At 39.4% G+C, this 25,975-nt stretch overlaps 1 protein-coding gene across 1 annotated transcript in view; it reads left to right on the top strand.

Annotated features, from left to right (window-relative positions):
- The first annotated feature begins 4,018 nt into the window (after window positions 1-4,018).
- Adgrg6 (adhesion G protein-coupled receptor G6) overlaps window positions 4,019-25,975 on the top strand; it is a 132,596-nt gene continuing 110,639 nt past the window's right edge. The window contains exons 1-2 of the mRNA XM_026786078.1: window positions 4,019-4,163; window positions 13,593-13,693. Coding sequence (XP_026641879.1) covers window positions 4,162-4,163; window positions 13,593-13,693 — 103 coding nt within the window. The 5' untranslated portion in view covers window positions 4,019-4,161. The remainder of the gene's footprint in view (window positions 4,164-13,592; window positions 13,694-25,975) is intronic.

Consider the following 25,975-nt stretch of genomic DNA (forward strand, 5'->3'; position numbering starts at 1 on the left):
GAAACAGAAAAAGAAAACAAACAACAATCCATGGACAGGCGAGTTAATTATTAGCTTTTTTCTTTCTTCCTTACTGAAGAAAGAAATAAATTTGGTGAGAAGGGATGAGTTAATTATTATAGAAGAATAGGAGATCCAGGAATTTCCAGTTGTGTTTTAATATTTGCAAGTTATGATACATCTTTTGAAAAATTTAACTTAAAAATTGTTTATAGATATAGTGACTATTTCTGCTACATTTTTACATCTGTTCTCAAAAAGTCGACTGGATCTGAGATTTATATATAAGAGTTATACCCAGTACAGGGGATATAAGAATCCTATAGTTATGGTGAATAAACCACTTTGAATATGTAGTGCTGATGTCAGTTTACTTGGAGACAGGGAAGAGAAACTCAGACATGTAGTGAAAAGCCAGGCATTAAATAGTTAAAATAAAAGTCAGTGCTATGAACACTAAGTCTAGGAAGGCTGAACATGGAAATGATCACTGCCCTCAGATATCTGAAAGACTCATTGTGAAAGGCAAGGCAGAATGTCCTGGCTGGGAATGGATGTTCAAGGCAGGAATGTTTAAGTCCGTCAATAGAAGAAGGAAGTTTCACACAGCCAAGTGTTCATCAGCATGAAGGCTTTGCACAGATGTCCAAAATTCCTTTGGTCTGGAATGCCATCAGAAGATTCCTGAAGGCAGAGGAGTGTGCTCCTGGCACTTTCAGTTTGAGGATGATATGATATGTGGAGCAGGCAGCGCAAGTGATATCACCAAATTCCGGGAAATCCCTGACTATTCTGTGTCCTTAGCTTATTGAATCTGGCTGAAGCATGCTCACTAGTTACCCATATTTTCTAAATCAGGATAAACCACAGACTTCACAGTGATGGCAAACTGTCCAGTCGAGTTTTAACTCAGGCCTACTGCTTTAAGATTGTACTTTGCACCACACACTGTTTCCCTCACAGACTCTTCCGACAATAAAGAACAAATCCTTTTTGTGAGAAAGGATTTCAAAATATACAGATAATCCTAACGTACTGGCCAATGGCCAGAAAAGGCACACTGGAATATTTTAACCATGACTCACATTTTTGTTTTCTGTAGAAACTTAAGGCATGAATCATGTAGATCACACAATAGCCACTTATCTATTTCCTCGAATCATTTCACCTGGTTTTGTTTAATGTGGTGATTAATTTTATCTGTTGGCTTGATTTGGTAAGGTGCTTAGATATTTGGTCAGATATTATTTTCGGTGTGCCTTGAGGATGAGATTAACATTTAAATCAGTTTTCTTTGCATGGCATCATCTAGATTCATCTGTTTTCCAAGTGGAAGATTTTCCTTATTTTACCTATTGTGGTATGTGTGTGTATATGTGAACGTATGTGTGCATATGAGTGTGTTACATTTTCCTTATTGTTGTGGTGTGAATGAAAATGGCCCCCATATGTCTCATGGGGAGAGTTGCTATTGAGAGGCGTGGCTTCGTTGGGAGTAGGGGTAGTCTTGTTGGGGAAAGTGTGTCACAGGGGTGACCTTTGGATTTCCAGAGCATCAAGCCAGGGCCAGTGTCTTTTTCTCTCTTCCTGCTGCCTGTGGATCAGGATATAGAACTCTTAGCTCATTCTGCAGCACCATGTTTGCCTGCATGCTACCAGGTTTCCTGCCCTATTGATGATGGACTAATCTTCTGAATGTATAAATAAGCCCCAATGAAATGATTTCTTTTATGCGTTTCCATGGTCATGGTGTCTCTTTATAGCAATAGAAACCCTAACTAAGCCAATAATCCATTTATCTTTTGAAGGACAAAGACGAATAGCATGTGGTTTAATTACATGGAGAACATAACGTAGACACTCAAAGAAATAGAGTAGGATGATGGTTGTCGAAGGTTAGGGATCAGTGAAATGGGGAGCTGTCAATCAAAGGGAACAACATTTCAGTCAGTAGGAATTCCTTCTTCTACCCACACAGAGGATCTGAGGCTGGCCTCAAACTCACTCCATCCTCTTGACTCAACCTCCCAAGTGCCACAACTCCCATCAGAGTGTTGTTACCTCCATAGCAATAACGACACTATTGCATAAGTCCGCATATCCTGTCTGGAAGGTTGGGCACCCATCAACAGACATACATGGCTGGAGGAAGAATCAGGATGCACTACCACTAACTAACTCCAGAAACACTGCCTCTAATTGCTGATTTGATACTGGTCAGTTAAAGGAGTGAGGAGGCAAAGCTTTTAGTGGTGACTCCCTGAGGCTAAACTAAAGGGGTCACAGAACCAAACAAAAGAGCCTCGAATCTGGCAATGGAAAAAGGACGAGGGTCAATAGGAAGGAGAAGGAGAAAAAAGAAGGGAAGAGAATAAGCTTTGTCAAAGAGTAAGCAAGACGGAATTCTACGATGGAACACCTCCATGGAAGCGCTTCTCGGTGGCCCCTTTCTTTCTCTGTGAAGCTTTCAGAAGATAATGCAGCTTTAATTCCTGTTTTGATTACAATCTGTGGTAGACAGGGAGCTAAGCTGCACCCAGATTATAGACCCACAAAACTGCGAAATTAAACTGTTTTGAAAAGTTCTGCGTGGAACATTAAATATATCCTTCGGACAGATCTGGTGACACAGAAGCAGATTTGAACTGAGAGTCTGTGCTCCTGACTCTTAAAGTCTGGGTCTTTTCTAAACAGTTTGTGCCGACTTTGCCTCCCTGGGTCTCATTGCCCCGCCTGTCTTTCTAAAAGGGTCTCCGATTTTCTTAAACGGAGCAGTTCAAGTCTCTATTAATTCTACCGCCTTTTTTTTTCATTAAAATAAATACTGATAAAAATCACAAGAACATACACTGGCCCAGAAGTAGTCTGGCTTGCTGGCGGCCTTCCAGCTTCCTCTTACTTTGCCTGTAACTGTCTGTCCTCAAATCCTGTTTTACCTCTTTTTCCCCTACCTACCCTTCTCTACCGCTAACCAATGAACGTTACTCTGCTTTTATGACATTTGTGTGTGTTCCCACACAATGCAATCAGGACTATTCGCCTCTGAATGTGTATCCAAGTCTGGAAAGGCCATCTCTGGCATTCAGTGAATTTACTCTGGCGATGCATAAGTGTGAAGGGATCCTCTGGTCTTCCGACTTGACATTACCTAGTGAGTAGCAGGATTTGCATTGGTAAATTAATCCTGCTCAAAAAGAAAAGTTAAAAAAAAAAAAAAAGAGCAAGCAAATCGCCCTAAGCATACCAAACCCTCCTCTGCTCCCATCCCCCCTCTTTACTTTTCTTTTTTCTTTTCTTCCCCCCCCCCTTTTTTTTTCCTTTTTCTTTCTTTTAAGGTTAGGGGACACGGAAGGGGGAGCGGAGAGCTAAGAAGAGAAAAGGGGAGGCCAGGGGTGCTTGGCTGCAAGCAGAGCAAAAGCCCGCTTGTGCTCCTGTAATCAGAGCTCCTCTTCTTCACCCAGGCTCAGAGGGGTTCGGTGCTCTCAGCAGGCTGGTGACCTCGGGGTCATCTGGGTCCCCTCCACGGAGCTGAGGCTGGCCTTGTGCCAGTCTCCCAACCCCACCGCCCGCGCTGGTCCCGCCCCGCGTGGCGACTTCTCCCTTTCCCTCTGCCCTCGGGTGGCCGGCCCAGGGTGGGGCAAGAGAGCTTTCAGGACTGTCCTCTGCCTTCGGATCGCCTAGAGCCAGGGCCACCGCGGAGAGGTAGCGCGGAGCCGCACCTGAGCCCCGGGGTAAACGAAGGCTGACCAGAGCCTCGCTACAGGCTCTGGACTCTGCGGGTCGCACCGTTCCAGCCCGGCAGGCTTGAATCGCCGTCCACCCGGCTCTACTCCCCGGAGCCCTTGGCCCCAAGTATTGGGAAAGTTCTTCGCCGGGCGGAACCTGCCGCCGTCGGCCGCGCCCCTCCGCGCGGAACCCGCGCTCTTGAACTCCGCCGCGCGCGCCCGGGGTCCACCTTGCGCCGCCCCGCGCGCAGGCGAGGAGCAGCTGCCGGGAAACCCTATGAACTCTCCAGAAAGGGCGTGACGAAGGGTCCTGCGGGGCGCGGTCCCGGCCGCCCCGGTCCCCACTTCGGTGGAGCTCGCAGGCAGTAGAGAGCAGAGAGGTGAAGGAGAAGGATGAGCGTGTAGCCTCTGGGGACCTCTGCGCAGTAATGCCAGCATGTAAGTCGCCTCCCAGCTCGGACCCCTTCGCACCTCCGTCTATGTCCGCCTTCTCCCCCTCAGCTCAGCGGTTCCTTGAAAGGTACCAACTGCGGGAACTGAAGCTTCAGGGTGCTTCTCCAGGCACCAGGGACTGGATATTAGCAAATGCAGCTGGTGTGTGTGTGTCTTGCTTGGTTTCTCCCTTTCTCCCCTAAAGAGAGGTAAACTTCACTCTTCACTTGGAGGCCTTGTAAAGCAGCAGCAGCAGAAGGGCAGGGCTTCAAGTATGGGGAGAACGTGGTTTTTGGTTCAAATTAAACAAGAACTAACCGACGATGCAGCTGCTTGCACAGCCCTGGCTCTACGGAGCCAGCGCTCCCTGGATCAACACCTGGGGCCTGGGAAAGGTACTGCTGAGCGGGGCAGATGTTGGCTTTGCGCTGTCACCTTTGCTTGTAGAAGTCCTTCTGAGATCTCTAAGATATTTAAATGACTTTTTCCTCATTGCGACCTCTCCAGCCCTGAATCTTTTTCTTTGGAAATCTCAGAAAAGTTGTCTCAATGTATTACGTAGATAAAAAAAAAAAAGTAATTAAGGGACGTGATAGGGGCTTCCTGTAAAATTACAAGTAGGAGGCATGGGGGAGAGGGCCAGATAGTCTGGAAAAGCTACCCAAGGTTTTGCTTGGATGGAATTGGCACCCAAGCTGTGAAGTGCTCCGAGGCACCCTAGGAAAGAGCGGCCATGCGCACTGCCTGGCCTTCCAAACTGGACAATGGTTCTCACAAGGACCACACTTATCTTTGCGGCCAACTTAGCGGTTATTTTGTTTTTTCTCATGGTGTGTAATTTTACCCTCTGCCGTTTTATTTATTGTTGGGCAGACACCTGACAGACTTTTTCCCCACTTGCACTAACTTGTTCAGGAGTTACTGACATTGATACTTCCCTCGTTCCACTACTCCGTCCTTACTTACTTCCACTTCGATTTCCTTTTCCAAGTTAGCACTCAGCCAGGGGCTTGGGTCTTTTTGCCCTCTTCGTTGCTCTGTCTCGCTCGGCAAGCCCAAACACATTAAAAGGTGGGCGATGCAACAGAGCACGCCGGCTTCACCCTCCACGCTGCAGCTCTGATCTTGGCACTGTGCCCTGTAATAAATAGCACTTATTTTTGCTAAAACTCCATGTGAAGAAATGCCACACCTGTGAGTTTTACAGAGTCGCTTCTGGCAGTGGAATAGGCAAATGGATACTTTGTAAGCACTTCTTTTGGGATACAGCCAGCCATCTACCATAAGACTCGTTCCCCTACACAGGCATCAGGTTTGAAACGACTGTTAAGTTCGTTTCCAACTTCAGTTTTCCTGAAAACATACCCCACTTCTTCACAGGAGATATTTAGGCAGTTTTCTTTCAGCCTCTCTGGATATTAACTGCCTCCCTGGACACCTAGAGTTCATGGAATTAAAAGCAACACACACACACACACACACACACACACACACACACACACACACGGCCACGTAAGGCATGCACGCGCATGCGTGTGCGTGCACACACGTTCTCTCTCTCTCTCTCTCTCTCTCTCTCTCTCTCTCTCTCACACACACACACACACACACACACACACGTGCGCGACTGCACGCGAATACGATTACCTAAAAGTTGTGAACCCCATCAACAGGTAACGTAAATTTTTCTTGATAATGCAATTAAATTAGTTAATGCATTTGAATTCGGTGTGAGTAAATTTATGACTTCTCAGGGTAGAATCATGAATAAGCAGTCATCAAAGGCTTTTAAGATTGATTTAAATTTCTTTACCAAATTCTTTTGATGGATTTTTTTTCTGTGTCTTTCAAGAGCATTATGCATATTTTCTGGAAAATGGTTTGAGATGTTTTAACCCATTTTGGCTGATGGACAAGTTAGAAAACATGGAGATAGGGCCAATCTACCCAAGGTAAATATTCCTATTATGTTATTGAAAATATTGAAATGGTAAATTAAACTATATTTTCAAATTTTAATTGCAGTAAGTAAAAATACCCAGGCTTCTTGAATGTCTTGGTCACATCTTCCTTGTGGAGAATAACTTTGTATATTGCTACACTCAGATTTTGGAATTATAGACTTTATGAATATATTTAGGAGTTGCAACAACTGCATGTTTTGCATGCTCCAAAAAATTAAGTAGATTTTGCAAGGCTGGCTTTTATTGGTCTCACAGTGCATGAAACTACTGTTCCATTTATGGCGTATATAAGTAACATGTCATTGTGCCTGTCCATTGTGAGTGGTGAATGAGGCTATTGTCTGTTTGCTTATGGGAAATATTGGAAGTTCAGGGTTGTTACTGTCTGACTGAAGTGTCACTCGGATTTCTGGAAATAATGATTTGAGAGAAATCTCATTTATATATTAGAAAATAAACTGATGATAATGTCTTCAGACACAGTCATGCTTCTAACTGTCCACATGTCATATAGAATTTACATTTCTGATGAAAGGAGTAGAAGTTTCTAGAGACTATCTAGTACTTAGACTAAATAAAAAGTGTGTGTAGTGTTTGTGACCAGACGTATATTTCCATGTTTATTCGTAGTTGGATGACATCATTACCTCATCCATGCTAGTTGACATCAAGAGGCATACTGCTTGGTGGAAATAATATTGTTTAAAGGATGCATGAACTCAAACTAAGAATTCCAAGTTAATGAGTAGGGCTACCTGGAATCATCATACCTCCCTTTTACTCAGAGGGCAATTCTTAGGAATGTCTTTCTTGATTATTTAAAAGATGGCAGACATAATGAAAGCTTACATGTTTGTGATAAAATTGGTTAAAAAACACAATCAGAAAGAAAAATATTTATACTGTAATTGAAAAGTATGTATATGACTTAGTCCTGCCAATCCAAATAAAGGAAATCCAAGAGAGACACTTCTGTCAACTGACAGAGATCAAAGCAATGCCACTCACCAGCAGGGGTCACGGCGCGGACTTGCCCCAGTGGATAATGGGAGTAATTTAATTTTTAAAAAATAATTGTAAGCCTACAAGAAGTTTCAAACAGAAAATACAAAATAGGCTGGAGAGATGGCCCAGCCCTGAGGGACCTTAATGCTCTTGAGAGGTCAGGAGTTCAGTTCCTAGTCCTCAGTTAGATGGGCAACTCATAATCACCTATAATTGCAGCTCTATGGATCCAGCACCCTCTTCTGGCCTCCAAAGGCATCTACACACAGGTGCTTACACACATAAACACATACATACACACATATAAAATATGAAGCAAATCTCTAAAAATGCAAAGAACAACTGAATATCCTTTCCCAATATTCATATATTCTAAATGCTAGCCTTATTTGTTTGATCCTTCCATTTGGACCCCCCCCAAGTCTGTCTTTCAAGAATCTTCTGAAACTTAGCCTGTATCAAGGCTTAGAGGTTTACTTTTTATGAAAAATTTTAAGATAAATGCAGATACTGCTACAGTTGTAAACAATTTAATACAACAATAAAACATATATCCTTTGGCTAAGTTTTCATTAAGAACATTTTACACAACTATAGAGCAGAATAAAAATAGGATGTTGATAAATTACAGCTCTCCCTCACTCTCTCTCTCTCTTTCCCCCAGTTTATCTAGTGCCTATTTGTGCATGCACTCATGTGTTTGCACCTCTGTGTACCTCTGTGTGTGTGTGTAGGATACATTTGTCTAAGTTCTCACGTTGGCTTTATGCTGTGAATCAGTCATGCATATCCTTGTTCAAATGAGACAAGCTTTGTGAAGACCTGAAGAATAAGTGAGATTTTTGTAGAGGGGGAAGCCAACCTAATGAAAGGGTCTTAGTTCAGTAATAGAATAGCACACTCTTTTTTTTTCTTAGTCTCGGGAATATGACCTTTCACTGAAAGAAGAAACGCTGTTATGAGCAGGCTCAAATATGCTAAATCACTGTTCATTTTATCCTGCTAGATCTCAAGGTGTTCTCTGCCACTTCCAAACCATTTTATGAAAAGATTTGTCATAGACACATAGTAGGAATATGGCCAAGAAATTTAATTCTGACTATTGATATTAGTAGAACTAATATCCTGACAATTTATCTATTAATTTCAAAATGTCTTCACTAGCTTCACTTAAAATTGTGTCTTTGAGTGAAACACTGAAAGTAGCAGTAAATGGTAGATTTTGAAAATCTTTTGCTCAGTTTAAAGTCATGCCTGCTAGTCTTATGCATCTGGCTGAAATTATTCCTGTGAAATGTTTTTGTTCTCCAGAACTTTTGGAAATGGGGCTCAAGTGTATTGTAGCCTATTGTTTTGGTGTAGAATTGCAGCAGAGGTAAACTGGTCCTCATCAGGAGAAGTGGAAGCCAGAGAACACAAAGGGTTTGGATCTTACTACTGATTCTGAAAGCTGGGCAAATAGTTTAATCTCTTATTTTCTTACCTGAGGGATAATAAGTTTATTTGCAGAATGAAAAGGATTCTCTTCAAATTATACAAGGCTATGACTCTATGTTCCTTTAACACACGTTTCTTGGGGCCTAGAGAGATGACTCCATGGTTAAGAGCACTTGCTGCTCTTCCAGAGAACCAGAGTCCAATCCCATCATCCACATCACATGGCTCACAACCACCTATAACCCCAGTTCCAGGGCATCCAACACACACCCTCTTCTGACCTCCATGAGTGCCCATATGGACCTGGCATATACACACAAAGACAGAAACACAAAAAAATAAAAGTAAATCTTGAAAAAAATGTTTCTGTTCTTGGTCAAATTCTTAGACCGCAATGAAGCCTGTACCAAGTTGAAGTTCCTGTTTAGAACCTTAGTAACACTGCTTGGGATTTTCCATTCTTCTGAGAAAGTTGTTTAAATTTCAGGGATGTATCTTTGCTAAGTGATCCCCTGAGAAGAACCATAGTGCTTTCCTTCCCCTGTTCTAAATTTATTTGTTTCTGTTCTTCAGTAAACAGTAAAGTAGATGAAAGTTGGCTTGTCACATGGTTTATGTTATGTTACAAGTGTTTTCTCTGTCCTGGCTCCTTTTGTGTCTAAAGTGAGGGAGTCCTGGAATGTGTCAAGCCCTGGTCTTCATTTGCAGCTATTGTTTGATAGGATTGCAGGCAGCTTTGGTAAAACCAGTTCAAGGATCAGAGTCCTTTATGAATTTCACAGAAGAAACTGAGGTTCAACAAAATGAAAAAGAACAAACAGAACTGACTACCACTAGCCTTTCTAAGAGTTATGTCACCCTTTTAGCTTCTTACTCTATGTATCATAGAGAGATTCTCCTCCATCAGTATGTGAGCAATGCTCCCTCTCTTAAATTCATAAAGGATATAGAGTCCCTAAATGTGAGAGCCCTTTATAATAAAGGAGAATTTGCGTGGAAAATAAACAGTGCTTGGTATCTAGGCTAAGGAATGTGCTTCTGTTTGAGAGAATATATGATTTTAAGAGAGGGAACATTGCTCGTATATTGATGGAGGAGAATCTCTCTATGACACATAGAGTAAGAAGCTAAAAGGGTGACATAACTCTTAGAAAGGCTGGTGGTAGTCAGCTCTGTTTGTTCTTTTTCATATTGTTGAACCTCAGTTTCTTCTGTGAAATTCATAAGCAGAACATCATCTTTTGGACTTCTGGTTCTCTAAACATCTTTGAATTTGTAATTGTTCTTTTGTTTTAGAAGCACAGCCGATTCATCCCCAGAATGAATGAGAAACACCTCATTCTTGCAACATCAATAGGAAACAGACCTGTTCTTCCAAATAAGTGCCCTTTCTCTGTGACAGACTACATAGTTTGTGGAATCCCCTGCTGACTGAGCTAGAGGTAACAGTTCTTTCTAGGTTGTAGTAGCTCATTTACAGAAGAGTGACAAGGCTCATCATTTTAAGTATCCCCCCTCAAAGTGATCATCCCCCAAATCAGTCAACAGAGGAACCTTAATAAGCCCTTGCCAATCCAGAGTCCATAGCAATTAGTATTAGTGTTTTTACTGACTCAAATCTGTTCCTCTTAATCGGTAAAGACTTTTACCTTCAAATATATTGGATGACAATATCTGAAAACATGTTTTGCCTACCAAAAAATTCCTCTTCAGGTCTTACTCTTGTCTTTTTTTTTGTTGTTGTTGTTGTTGTTGTTTTGTTTTTTTTAGAGACAGGGTTTCGCTGTGGCTTTGGAGCCTGTCCTGGAACTAGCTCTGTAGACCAGGCTGGTCTCGAACTCACAGAGATCCGCCTGCCTCTGCCTCCCGAGTGCTGGGATTAAAGGCGTGCGCCACCATTGCCCGGCTTACTCTTGTCTTCGTTTAGAAATTCCAAATGGACAGCTAGCTACCTGTAGCTGGAACTTGTAGAATGTGGAGTAAGTACAAGATTGTGATGTGAACTTCAGGCACTATGTAAAATGTATTCTTTCATAGCCAGCATGAATAAGTATATTCAGGTGATGCTTGAGGTGGGTCTAGGGTCCCTTGATGGATGTTGGCATAGAAAAATGGGGCCTATCATTTGCTATTGTTTAAGTGTCTTCCTTTTCTTATCCACTGGGTAGAACAAACACTTCCATTAGCATGCCTGGCTCGACAGTAATTATAATAACAGCTGTTATTTACGGAATGCTTGGGAGATATCAGGTACTGACTTTTGAAGACATATTCTTATTTTGAAGATATTCATCAGTGGGTCTGTGGGCTAGGTGCCCTGCTGTTCTTTACTAGTGACACGCAGATACAAGAGGTCACATAAAATTTTGGGATTGCACAGAACTTAGATAGCAAACCCAGACCTCTTTTACTGTAACCCATGTTTCCTTTCATACAACTTATAAAAAAAAATGATTCTAAATGTATTCTTTTTTTTTTTTTTTTGGTTTTTCGGAACAGGGTTTCTCTGTGGTTTTGGAGCCTGTCCTGGAACTAGCTCTTGTAGACCAGGCTGGTCTCGAACTCACAGAGGTCCGCCTGCCTCTGCCTCCCAAGTGCTGGGATTAAAGGCGTGCGCCACCACCGCCTGGCTCTAAATGTATTCTTAAGGCAAGTATGGGAATCCTTTCATGTATGTTCTCTCGCCTGAGTGTTTTCTTGACTTCTCATTCAGTGTTACACACACTTGACCCACAAAAGCAAATTTTAGGGATTTAAAAAGTATCTTGTCCTTCTAGAAGTAAAATTAGTCTCTGGTAGTAATTGCAACTTTGGTGTCTCTTTGGGTATTTGAAGCTCTGGTGATTTATTCCCGTTGCTTCCGTGCTTGCCTGCCTGCCTGCCGTTGCCTCTCTCAGTATCAGTTCTTCTATGGACCCTTGAACAAACGGCTTTTATTCTTACTGCAGCCTCCACAGCTTTCCTCTTTTAATGATGCTGGCTCAGTGGAATCTGTTGTGAGCTGTGATAGCATGGAACCTTTCTTTAGTAAATACATCTTGCAATTTAGATATGACTGACCTTGTGATCTATCAAGATGGGTTGCCAACCAGGTAAAGGCCTTTGACTCTAAATCTCATGACCCAAGTGTTTGACCCCTGGAACCCACATGATGGAAGGGAAAACTAGCTCCTGGAAGTTGCCCTCTGATGTCTACTTGCACATGTGTACAGGTATATACAAACACACAATAAATCAGTGTCATTTAAAATGGAGAATGAAAACATTGATACACAAAGATGGAATGTTTTCACCTGCATCTAACATTACTTAGTAGTTTCTGAATACTTGATGATTACTCACCATTTGAAAACACTGAGAGATATTGTTACATATAATGGGTTAATTTTTTTCCTGGAAAGTTAATACCTCAGTGTTTCATTTTAGGGAAAGAAGAGAAATTTAATTTTATTTTTAATATTACCCTTTGACAAGAGAAGTTCTCATAGGAAAACATATTCTTAAGATCTAAAATAACAACCCCCCCCACACAAAAGATCTAAAACAATACAGGGAAGAATAATATAATTATCTATAAGATGTACATACATATCTGCTGCTGTTGCAGAGGTCAAAGCTGAAATAGTTTTATTTTCTTAAGGAATTCTGCCTTATTTTTAGAATAATTTGAATATTTGCACATCTTCATTAAATTGCCTTCCGTATATATTCTTGTAAGGAGTGTGTGGTGACACTCTTTTCTGAAAATATCCTTTACATTCTAAGAAACAGGAACTTATGCTGGACCAGAGTTAATTATATACCTTGAGGTCACTCAAGACTTAGGACTGCTATCCTACTGTATACTTGCCCTGTTTATTTAACCTGTCTTTAAGAGAACAATGTAAAAGTAACCTTACTTGTCTTGGATTTCCCTTGTAATTAGCTTTCACAACCTAAGGCAATGCATAGCTAAAATCTTAAATTATGTTCCTCCAGGCCCAAGCCCAGAACAATGTATGTACATCATTTGCTGAAATCCACAAATTCCAGAACTTGAAAGCAGCATCCTAAATCTAGCATAAAAGTTAAAAGCCACTATGTATGGATATTGGTTGATAATGGTTTTTGTTGTCTTGGTTAGTTGGAGCCTATGACTTAATTCATTTTAAAACTCTGTTTAAGATTTATGTAAAGTATCCCATTCCTTCCTTGTATGATGCTTCCTATGATGATCAGTAGGGACAGACACCAATCATACTTGGACACATCAAAAACACAGGCACACACACACACACACACACACACACAGATACACACATAGACAGATACAGACAGACACTGGGACAGGAAATACAGATTCATAGGATAGTTTTTAGACAGCTTCAGATTCTGACTCATGCAAGAGACAGGCAGGAGACAGAAGATACAGCTATTGTTAAATAGAGAATTAAAATTTGGACCTGGACAAGTGTACAGGTAACAGATAAAATGGATGAACTTACTATGTATGTATGTGTGCATAAGGATATGTGTGTACTTGTTCATACATGTGTGTGCAGATGCCTGTGGAAGCCAGAGGTCAGCATCCTGTGTCCTTCATCACTATTCTTCTTATTTTTTTTTTTTGGATCTGTAACTGACCTTGAAGCTCCCTCAGTGGGCCAGTCCTTCAGGTCAATGTCCTTCTGTCTCTATGTCTTCAGCACTGGGGTTACAGGCACTGGTTGACTTTTTTTTTTTATATGAGTGGTGGAGATCTGAACTCAGTTCCCTAGGCTTACCTAGCAAGCACTTTACTAACTCCCCAGACCCTGGATGTCTTTTTCTTTTGCTTGAAGGGGATGATTTGTCTTCACTGTCATTCAAGTCTCTTCTGAGGACATGGTCAAGAACAATTTGCTTCCCATTCCTGGGGCTCTGGGTTCTATCTCTTATATATTAAGTTCCTGATTAGAAAACAAGACTAAAAAGTGTTTTTTCTGTATTAAGTGCCTGCTGGTAACTGAAGGGTATCTGCCCTGACTGTGACTTTTGTCATTACTTGCAGGATGGTTGATACACAGGGGATAAGGTGCTGCCGTTGGAGGTGGAAGCTGAGGACCCTTCTGCTCCCATTTGCTTTATGGATTATGTGTGTCCCCTGCTCAGGTAAGACTCTAGTCAGAACCGGATCAGCAATGATTCCACTCTCTTTTTTGGAAGGGTGCAGCTTATTGAAATGACCTTAACGTTCATCATTTCCATTCCCCGCCACCTCATTTCCAGGCTTCTGGGCTTTGCTTGGGTCTCTGGTCTCCATCTTACCCTGTTCTCTGTGAATCCTATCATTGCCATCATTGTTTTTGTTTCCTGATGAGTTTATTTTTTTTTTAAATCTTAGCTGTCTTCCTTCTCATTTTATTTGTTTATTTAGCCCACAGTGAGTGACGAGTTAACCACATAATGGACAGGGAGAAAACACTGGCTGTTTCTTCTGTTGAATAAATATACTGCACTTGTTTCCCTTTCCAAGTTTTCATATCATCATTTAAGAAAAATGCAAACTTTGCCATTTTTACCAATCCTGAGTTGATTAATTGCTTTCAATATGGACTTTGTAATTTTCAATGACAGAATTTGCCATGATGCTTTTTAGCTCACAGTTTATTTAGGCTATTTATTTATTTATCTGGTATGGAAGAAATGATTTTATTTGCAGTTTTTAAAAATAATTAAAATGTTTATTTTCTTATAATTGAAGTTTTTCCTAATCTTTGAAATAGGATTCTCTGGTTGTTGAAAATAATTTTCTACATATCATTGCATTAGTAAACCACATAGACTATGCCATGTGACTAATGTTTTAAAGGAAAATCATGTTATTGGGTATACTGTTATAAATGATATATTTAAGGCACCTTTGAAGTAGATTATTCGCCAAAATTGCTTACTCATGAACCAACACACTCAACTTCTTCTCAGTATATAAAGGCTGTTTTCCAAGTAACCATGTGTTTTTAAGCCTTTTCATCTACTTGCTTGGAAAATCCCTGGCATTTTTTTTTAAATTTTCAAAACAGAACTGATTTTTGGGTGCATTCTTGCGTGTGTTCGCTAGAATATCTGTGTAAAGTCAGTCTTTCTCTTCCTTAGTCATTGCCAAAAGAAAGCACATTTAAAGGGATCTGAAAGTAAGGCAGAGATGGAATTTCTGTGATGTATAGTGCTGAACTATTTCTTAACCTTCAAAGTGGTTTTTCAAGAACCCGTTGGATGATGTAAGATAAATTATGAAGTGAAAATTAGTTGAGGCCTGTTTACTTTCGTTTCTGTGAGGTCATGCGTTTGTAAACTTTCAACATTTCTGCAAACCAACGTACCTCAAATTGGGCTTTTGTATTTTACATGTCATAGTTTTAACTGACGTATACACATTCCTGAAGCTTGGTCTCTTGAATAAGTAAAAAAGAAACATATACTTTGAAGTAAATTGAAATAAGTCATCCAGGCTGGCTGGGCTGGGATGAGAAAAGCCTAGAGGGTACAGGCTGTTTGGAGGCACCCACATCTGAGACAAGCAATCTGAAGTTTATTCGAAGTTCTTCTATGACTGCAAGTATCTATTCTTTTATCAAGTATCTCTGTTGACTTGCTCCCAGAGTGCATCAAATACGGCTTCTTTGCATGGAGGGTTTTGTGTTTGCTTTTCTCTATCCTTCTCTCTTGTAATGTGCCACAACTTCACACACAAATGCCTGAACTCCCCACAGGCTTTAGAGGTTATTAGAGACATTTGGATATAAAATTCCTGCCTTTTGTACTAACTCAGCAGTGGTGTGCCTTAAAAGGAATTCACAGACATTTAAAATGATTCAGATTACAACTTTAGAGAAACTTAGTTTTCAATCTTGCCATTCGCAGAAGTCAGCTTCACACTGTATTTAAAGAGAACACTTAGTGCTTAACTCTAATGTTCCCTATGTGCACATTCCAGCCTTTCCTGCCTTTGCTTATGACTAGATCATCTCAGGTTCAGGGTTGTTTAAAATGGCAGCTTGATGCTAATGTTTCCTAAATCCTCATCTTCAGTCTTTAATCCTAGAGCCACTTGTGTGGTTGCTGATGGCTTCTCCTTAGATTTAGAATACCTCTCAGATTTCACATAGATGATTTCCAGTCCCCCCCCACAAAGTTCCATGTCTATTTCCTTGTCAGCCTCTACAATATACTACCCTAAGTTCTCTCAACGCTCTGTTTCTTAGACACACATCTATTCTTTGACTTCACCTTCTTTCCTCAGTCCCCATGTTCTCTCTGTGAATATACCTGCTTCTTTTATGCTCTTGTCTGTGTAAATGTTCCTCTTTCACAGTGGTTCTCAACCTTCCTTGATGTGGGGTTCCCCTCTGTATGCTGTGAATATCATTGGTTAATAAAGAAGCTGTCTTGGGCCTGCACAGGCAGAATACAGAGAGCTAGGCCTGGGGGAGGGGAACTAAACTGAAGCTGTGAGAAAGATGGCGGAGCCAAGGAGATGCCATGTAGCAGCCACCAGGGGCAGAAGAGCCGGAACCTTCCTGGTAAGCCACAGCCATGTGGCAATACATAGTTTAATCAAAATGGGTTAAGGGTTAAATTAATATGTAAGAGCTAGCCAATAAAAAAGCTAGAGCTAATAGGCTGAGCAGTGATTTAATTAATAAAATTTCTGTGTCGTTATTTTGAGTCTGGGCAGCCAGGAACGAACAAGCAGGCTCCTACAATACTTCCTCATGCTCCAAACTTTTAATGTAGTTCCTCATGTTGTGGTTACCCCCAAACCATAAATTTATTTCATTGCTACTTTATAGCTGTAATTTTACTACTGTTAGGAACTGTAATGTAAATATCTGTATTTTTCAATGGGCTTAGGTGATCTTTATAAAAGGGTCATTGGACCCACCAATGGGTTTGTGGTCCACAGGATGGGAGCCACTGCTCTATCAGATGATACCTTCCCAACTCAAAATTCAGAGGATCCCCATTCTCATTCTTCGCTATTACTCTTAATAATAATATATTCCTATTGGAATCTTTTCATTGCAAATGTTTCTCTGATTTGATTGTAATAGCGAGGGTGGATTATTGACAGATCTTTTTAGACTGTTAAAAGTGACAGTTTAGATGATTAATGTTAAACTTTTATAGTTTATTTCTAGTGACATCTACACTGTATAACAGAAAGGGGATGTCAAGAGTCCTAGTAATTAGGTTAGTAATGTGTTTTCATGGAAAAAGTAATTATTGAAAGTAATATATGAAAAGCAACTCATTTTCTCTTGACTAGTGATGAATGTAACTTTGATAAGAACTGTGACATAACTGGTAGCACATAAATGAAAATTCAAACAACAAATGAATTTTTTACATACTAGCTTACCAACATTTAAAATATTTGACAATATCCAGCAAAATTGAAGGTGTTGAGAAAACAACATCATTAGTACCTTTCCATAAAAGTGACTGAAAAATACATTATAAAACTAGAGAAGGTATATGCTATCTTTGGATGCCACTTCTACATGTAGATGTTTGTCCTATAAAAAAAATAAGAAGCATGTGTGAATATATGTGTTAGTGTGCTAATTTAATAACATACAATTGGAAAATGCTAATTGTTCATCAGCAAGGTAATGGTTATATGAATTATTTTAACATTCATACAATGAAATACTGCATAGCTCTTTAAAACAATGAACCAAAACTATGCATATTTGCTTACTATGATGGCTTGTCTAAGATAATAATGGGTAATTAGAAATCAGATTATAGAGGAATATGAAATTATCCCACATTCTAATGGGTCCTATTATAGAACTGAAGCATTTTATATCTGTATGCTTGTATGACTTCATAAACATAATCAAACATGAAGCAAAGTACACCAAGCTTTCAAAATGAGTACTCTCCTGGGGAAGGGAAAAGACAGTGACAATTTATATACTTGTGCCTTTTTTGTATGTGGTAGAAGAAAGGCATATAGGAAGCAAAGGCTACCTTGTGAGAATCTGCCCTCTCCTTCCACTGTGTGGGTCTTGGGGGTAGAATGCATGTTACTAGGCTTGACCAAGTGCCTTTACTCCAGAAAGCATCTCACTGTCTCAGATTTGACTTTACAGTGAGCTTGCATAATTATTCAATTTGAAGAAAACTTAATGAATTTTGGTTGTTTTACATTTTTTAAAGAGCCACACAAAAATGGGTCAGAATGACTGCTTCAGACCATGACTAATCTCCCAAGTTACTTAACTGTTACTCTTTCTTCACTTGAAGATTCTTAGAAATGCTCCAGATAATGACTTCTCTTTATACATGACGCTCTATGACTCTAAAGATAAATAATGATACAAGAGCACGCAGAAATTATGGCTTCAAGTAGAATACGGAACAAACAGCCATAAGCCAACGAATTCCTAAGCAACCAAAAGCCAATTTCCACACAGATAGACTTAGTCATGAGCACTGAGGAAGGCCCCTCTCTCCTCCCCTGAAAACCAGTGGCATCAGCAGGTTGGTGTCTGACACCCAAGAAACCTCATCTACAGAAAGGAGAAGTAATTATGAAAGTAAATTCGGCCCCAAATTCTGGGTACTTTCTGTCCAAGTGTGAAACATAGTTCTCTCAGGCAGATGATCAGACAAAAGGCAAAATGTGTGCTTTCTGTTATTGCTTGAGTTGCTTGAGTGTTAACGTTTTCATGATCACAGAATGAGCAAGTGCAATCTAGTATCTATTGCAGTGAAGTCTGCATTTATAGGAAAATGATACTGTACATATTTTAAGATTTGATCCAAAATGTCCAGAGAAATAATCTTTATGAATCTGTAAAAATCTAAGCTATTTTAGTCTTAACGTATACGTAGAGTGACAAAATGCTTTTGCAGGCACTGATACGTATGTTGAAGTGCACACATGTTTCAGCAAGGTGCTCTGATTTTCTCTTAGACCAAAGCACTAAAAGGACCATTTTCCCATGCCAGACCTCAGGTGAAAAGAGCCGGAGTGATTGGACGAACAAAGCCTAGAAAGTGGAGTCTGATGAAATCAAAAAGGAAACCCTACAGAAAAGATTGCAAAGTCAATTACTTCAAAATGCAATGGGTGTGACTTATTTCTTACCATAGTATCAGTTCCAAGTGGATAACCAGTATTAAGGAGCCTCCAATGAGAACAACACCACATAGATGGTGTGATGCAGAAAGGAATATTGACATAGAATCCCACCTTCCCTGCTCAGGCCAGGCCTACCTCAATTACAGGTGTCATCCTTTAGAAAGAATTCATACCCAGAACTATCTGGACTAGAGAAGTCAGGGCATGGGTGTATTGCCGGACATTTAAGAAATATTTCAGGGCTTTCTCTCTGCCTATAGTAAGCTCTGAGCCATATCTTGTGTGTGGCAGGGGTTGCACATGCAACTGTGGATGCCTTTCTTATAATGAAAAAATTGTGTGTGTGTATGTGTATCAGTACTGATTTATTTTTAAGCAAAAAGCTTATTGACTTAAAAAAATGAAACATGAGGGGTGGCTTGTGGTCAAGTGTTTGCTGCAAGGGCAGGAAGACTTGAGTTTGGATTCCCAGTACTCAGGGAAAAGCTGAATATGGAGGTGCCTGTTCATAATCCCAGTGCTGGGAAGGCAGACAGAGGATGATTCCCTGGAGCCTTCTGGTTACTCAGTCTATCCACACTGGTGAACTCCAGGTTTAGTGGGTAACACTTTGTCAAAAAGTAAGATGGACAATAATTGAGTAAGGCACTAGACATCAACCTCTGGCTTCTACCAACATGTGCACACATGTGTGCACATGCTTGTACACACACACACACACACACACACACACACACACACACACCCCGAAATGATGCTCTGGAATAGTAAAGTTGATAGGAATAAAAAGGTGGTCTAGATATTAAAAAGTGGTCCTTTGGAATGTTTCTGGTGGTTAGGCTATAGGAGAAAAGTAGTCACTTGGAAGACATTTATCCTTAAGAGCAAATCTCAACCCAAACAGATGCTGCTGCAAGTCACAGACACTCTCTTAACAATTGGTTACCAAAAAAATAAAACAAGTTGTCAATCTTATTCCCTATCATCACTTGGCACAGGATGGAAACTCCCATTGGGAGGAGCCAGTGCTAGAAGTCTTGAGCACGGCTTTGGCTCCCTCACCAGCTATAAAGAGTGTGAGTTAGGCAGATGGTGTTTTCTGTATGAAGATATATAATTGTTTTACTTCAGAACTTTCTTGAATGTGTCATTTTGTTCCATTTTACTGTATCATTTTGTAAGGTGAATTAGTCCTAGAGATGGACAGACAGGTAACTTTCTTGCACAAAATATACTTGACAAACTCTAGACTTTGCTTTTGACACTGTCCTCATTGAAGGCTGTAATACCATGGCTCTCAGGAAGTAAAGAATGTGGAAAAGAGTAAATGGAAAGGAACCACATGGAGAGAAAACACAGTCCAGGTTTAAAAAGCAAATACAGCTTAATGGAAGAACGTTGGTGGTTAAGTGAGAAAATATACTCAACCCACGGTGGGTGATGAAGTCACATCCATACCCGTTGCCCCCGTTGAACTATAGCAGTTCAATGCCTGGAAAGAAAACAAGGCTTTTGCTTGCTCTGTGGGTTTTCTTGTCATCAGCTCAGGCTAGCTTTAACTTTCTTCTAAAGCACACACTCCAGGAGCAATAAACTAGCACAAAAGGAGCTACGTCATGTAGTGACTTTGTGGTTGAAGCTAATTTTCTTGCTTAAAAAAAAAATCAAAAGAACTCTATAAAGATATTTTCAATCATTTCTAGGATTTTTTTCTTAAGAAGATGGTTCAACTTAATATCTACATAATATTTACATCAAAATATCTTTATTTGAAGTCATTTCTAAATCAATTTCACCCAAACTTGTGGTTTAGAAATAATCTGTTTTAAAAATAATTAATTTTTTTCTACAAAAATGAAACTACTGTGAATCTATAACAGTGCACTCTCGAACATGTTCTACTTCAAGACTCATGCCCCTGGTTTAGAAAAACAGAGGGCATTTGCTCTAGAAGCTAATGAAGAGCAAGAGTCTGCCATTTAAATAGCCAGGCACTTTCCACTAACTAGACGTTATTCTTGGTTTGAGACATGGCAAAGAATAGATAAAGGCTCATAATATATGCAACTCCCCTTTTAGAAGATCTTTTTCCTGACTAGAACTTTTAAGTCTACCATTTATCTAAAACACAGACCCAGAAAAGGGAAAGTACTTCAAACAGGAATCTACATTATCCCACACTTTTGTGTGCATCTTCAGTTTCTTCTGTCTTTTCCTTTTATTTGCATATCTCTTAACTGTATGTCCAAAAATTGTGTATATCATGCACCATTGATGCTGGCCTCTGCTGAGGATGAGTAATGGTTTTGATGAATTGGAGCCTTACTAAACACAATTAAAGATGAAAAATGAGGTTTCTCTGATCAAGGGAGTACCACTGGCTAGGCCTTTAGAGACAATGTACCCTTGTGTTATACCTCTATTCCCTTGAATTCTCCTAGTCAGGTTGTGTATGATCTCTGGCTGGCTGTACAGAAGTGTTAGCTTGCTATTCAGACTCCAAATCTCATCATTTCTTGACAATAGTGACTTGAAAATCTATTGGTTGGGAGAAGGTCATGACCACAAAATTTCTGTTTCAATATCAGTAAAATCTTAACATTTCAACCAAAACTAGGTCATGGAATTTTTATCTAGTGGGCTCTTTGATTTTCATTTTTATAAGACCTGACATCACAGCTCATTCCTTCTTATTTCTTGACATGTAATAAATACTGGCATGTTAGAGAGGCCCCCTTCTTCTGGAGCTAGGTCTGAAGAAACGATGCTTTGGAGGTTAAGTCATTTCTTCTATTCTAAGCTGGTGTTCATATGCAGATGTAATACTATACAGATGCTTCCACCGCTGGGGATGTGTCCTGTAAACCTGCTCAAAAGGAACTGAGTTGCTTTCTAAGCTGCTATATTGAGATTTTTGGATTTCTCCTAGCAAGATAAAACTTGGTTTGTCTAAAAGTTAGGTGTACTATATCAGAGTCTCCTCCTTCCCTCATTCTTATTAAAGTTTTAGAGGTAATATTGATATTCATAAACTTTAAAATCTAGGGATTGTGTCAAAATATCATCATGCTTTAGATTACCTTCCTATCCTTCCTCCTTTCTTATCTCCCTTCTTTTTTCTTTCCAAGACTCTTTTCTTAGCTCTACAGAGCAAAATCATAACCTTTTTAGTGAGACTGACAGGAGATATAATAGTAGGATGTAGTCTGACATTAGATTTACTAAAATTGTAAATATGACATCAATTGATGACAGTAAACATCTCAAAAAAGTTTTCAGGGGGGGGGGTAATATAAAATGGCCTTCCAGTATGGGCTATGGATGAAATATGTAAAAATTGTATGCCTTCATCATTGAGCATTCTAACAGATTTTTTTTTCAATTAAAATGACTGACTGACTGATGACTAACTAAAACTGATGCCCTGAGAGTGTACTGTATCCACCAAGTGTCAACTTGACCTTCACTGATAACCGAAAGTATGAATCACAGGAATGGGTGTGACAGTGGAAAAAGGTGCATCCAGACAGGGGAATGGGCTGGTGCAAATGTAGATGCCTTGAAAAGGGTTTTCTAGAAACAGAAGAAAGAGACGCAAAAATAAGACTTTGTAGGTAAGCATAACTAATGATGTTGAGGAGAAAAATGGCCTTCAAGGAATAAATATTTTCAAAGGTAAAACTGTTGGATATTATGTCAGTGTGAACTATATGATCAGGCATCAAGAAGTCTGTTGACGTATTCAAGCTGATGAGAGAGAATAATTGTTTCACAAATCAGTCTCGGGTCTACCTAGATTCCATTGAACTTGAGCAATCACTGACATAGGGTAAAATATGGATTTTTGACATGGAAATATGTAAGTAACAATGTTCTTTACAAACTCAAAGACCTTCTCAGTGGACAGGAGCTTCATTCCCTTTGAACTGTAGGCAGAAGAATATCATTAATTAACATGATAAACGTCTATGAGTTATTCTGCTCCTGACAGAGCAGAGGTGGTTTCATAGTGGTGATATTGAGTAATTTCTGTTTTATTTCATGTCTTCTGGCTAGATATTCCAGATATCACAGGCTCAAAAGTAGACTTCACACCCCATCTCTGTAATACTAGCAGTCTTGAGAACCTAAAGCAGAATTACTAGGTCTAGGTCAGTTTGCGCCAAAGCATACTGCTGCCTAAATCATTTTTTAGTTTTTAAAAAGATTCCATTTTGGTTTATTTAGTAAATGAATATGATGTGTAGCTAATTGAAATTCTCCAGTAAGTTGAGAAAGGATTTTGTGAGTTCATTTGCTGTGTTATATTCTGATCTTTTAAAAAATAATTAAAAATAATTTTTTGAGGTTGTTATATAATTACATCATTTCCTCCTTACCTTTCCTCCATATTAGCCCTTCTATGTACCAGTCCCCTTGCTCTCTTTCAAATTCATAACCTCTTTTTCTTTAATTGTTTATATATATACATACACATATATATAAATATATATGCATATATTTATAAGAGCCTTCTCAATCTTTTAATTGCTTATATATACATTTTCAAAGATGACCATTTGGTATTTGATAACCAGTTGGCATGCTCTACTCTGGGAAAGACTATTTCTCCAGCTCCCAGCACCCCTTAGTTGATTTTAATACTTTGTGTAGGGTTGAGGACTCGTGAGCCTTCCCCCATTCATGTTAGCCTGTCTATTGGTATTCAGGTAATGTTAAGACAGCCAAACTGGTGAGGTTTCATGCCTGGAGCTTCTGGAATACTATTCAGCTGTTAAAACAATAAAGTCATGAAATTTGCAGGCAAATGGATGGAACTAGCAAAGATCATATTGAGTGAGATGACTCAGACCTAGAAAGACGCATGTTGCATGTGCTCTCTCATCTGAGGCTCCCAGCTCTAAACCTTCGGATGTGAGTACATAGCCTGGAGTAACTCCAGGAACCAGGAAAGGAAACTGGAATCATTTGGGTCAGGGGGCAAGAGAGAGAGGATCTGAGGGTGAAATGGGGAGGGGAAGCCTTCATACTGAATAAAAGATGGAGGGTTAAACAGCACTAAAGATGTCTGAAAAAACTGTAAGAAACCCAGCTGTTAACTGTCTACCTAAACATACGTATAACGCATGGATGTTGGTGTATGCTCATTTATGTTTTTAAATGAAAAATTACCATAAGCCATAGCCCACCTAACAACAACAAGCACCATGCCAAAAATTATTTTTCTTAAGTCAATGGTCAGAGATGTCAAGGAGACTACCAAAGCCTTACAGATGATTGCTTCTTCCCTTGGTTGCCCCCAGAAGTGGAAGATAAGTCCCTATTGCTGAAGACACCATGAACTTTAGACACAGGCTAAGAGAGGCCCACAAGCTGGATATTTTGATCCTCCTATAAGCATATATACTAATGTTGTATCACATTTTCAAACACAGTAAATTTCATGATATTATCCTAGCTTTTTGAAAGTGTTTGGAAGTAAGCTGCTAAGTAAGGATGACACCACATATGAGTTGTCATCACAAAACTGGTTCTAACACCTTCCCACTGAGAAAATTAAAAAGGTTTTAATTATCATATTTAATTTTCACTATTAAGGATCCAAATATCCATATCCTTTTCAACCATGATGGGAAAAAGGTGACATAAAATTATGAATTGTCTTATTTTCAAAACAATAGCCAGTTATAAATAATTGAATAAATAAGAAATGAAACAAGATAGCAATCCATGTTTTTAACAATTCAACAATTTCTTTCTTTTTGTACAGAACTGTTTTCAATAGTAAATATTAATTTCATAAAAATGTAAAATCAGTGCAAATTTTTGTTCTTTCTTATAATTTGAGGCATATATGAGTAATGCTTGATTTCACATATATGTATACAATGTATATTTATCTTGCTTACCTAAGCAAATTCTAGTAATTAATATTTTGTGTAAGAAATTTGATTTGAATAGGGATAATCTTGCTTTCAAAGCTTGGAGTATTAATTTATTTTTACAAGATTGGCTAAGGTCAAAAATACCAAAAGTTACTCTTGTTCATGAGGATGTGGGAAGAGTGTAATTTTGATGCTTTGCATGTGCAAATGTGAAACAGTATGATCAAAGGAACAGAATGGAACTGTTTCTTCTATGTTAAATACACACACACACACACACACACACACACATGCACACACACTATGGTATCTCTGATTAATTATCTAAATGAACCAAAAACACTGTTCACAAAAGACAACTTTACAAGGGTTTCATAACACCATATTTCATATTATGTCCCCAAGCTGAAAACTATTCAAATTCCCATCATCTTGTAAATGGATAAACAGATTTTATTATTCTCATAAAATCCAGTGTTACTGAGAACGAGTGAAGTGACCTATGGAGACCCGTGGCCATGTGAGCTGTGAATCTTTCAGACATGTTGAAGAAAGGAAGGGACATAGAGTACAAACCCTGTGATTCCATTCCACGGAGTGCAGTGATAAAATCAGGAAATCACAGCCTGTACAGAGCAACCAACTGGAAGGGGACAGTAAGATAGGCTGAGTGGACAGAAAGATCCAAATGGTGGTAACTGTCTAACAATACGGGAAAATAAATATTATTATCAAACAGTAGACTTAAATTTGTAATTCCACCATTTGTTATGCATATATATGTTATATGTGATATGTATATATATATATGTGTGTGTGTGCTATATATGTAAGATACACATATGTGATATATATATATATTTATATGAATCTTGTACTTCAACTTAAGAAATCTCATTAAGTAGATTGAAAAACGTATTTGAAATTGGTTTAGTATATAGGAATTCCATTATCCTAAGAATCTAAGAATTATCTGTATTTTACTGGCTCAAACAGTTTCTAAAATACCAGGGTTTTTTCTCCTGTTTTTTGAGATAGGGTTTCTGTCTAGCTTTGGAGCCTGTTCTGGAACTAGCTCTGTAGACCAGGCTGGCCTTGAACTCACAGAGATCCACCTGCTTCTGCCTCCCGAGTGCTGGGATTAAAGGCACGCATCACCACCACCAGGCTAAAACACTGTTTCTTTGCTGTTTGACAGAGCATATGCAGCATTACTGTGTTTGTGTTGGTGAGGTTCATCCACATATGCATTGAAAATGGATAGTTATCGGGGTAGGGACCAGCAATGCCTGCAAAGGCTCTCTCAGTGGAAGTCCAAGTGGCCACATCACTCTGTGTGGGGTCCCCTTCCTTCATAGTTTCCTTTTTTTTTTTTTTTGTACACATTTTTATTTTTTTTATTTTTTTTAAGTT

Source organism: Microtus ochrogaster, linkage group LG4 (assembly GCF_000317375.1).
Source record: "Microtus ochrogaster isolate Prairie Vole_2 linkage group LG4, MicOch1.0, whole genome shotgun sequence".
Classification (NCBI taxonomy): domain Eukaryota; kingdom Metazoa; phylum Chordata; class Mammalia; order Rodentia; family Cricetidae; genus Microtus; species Microtus ochrogaster.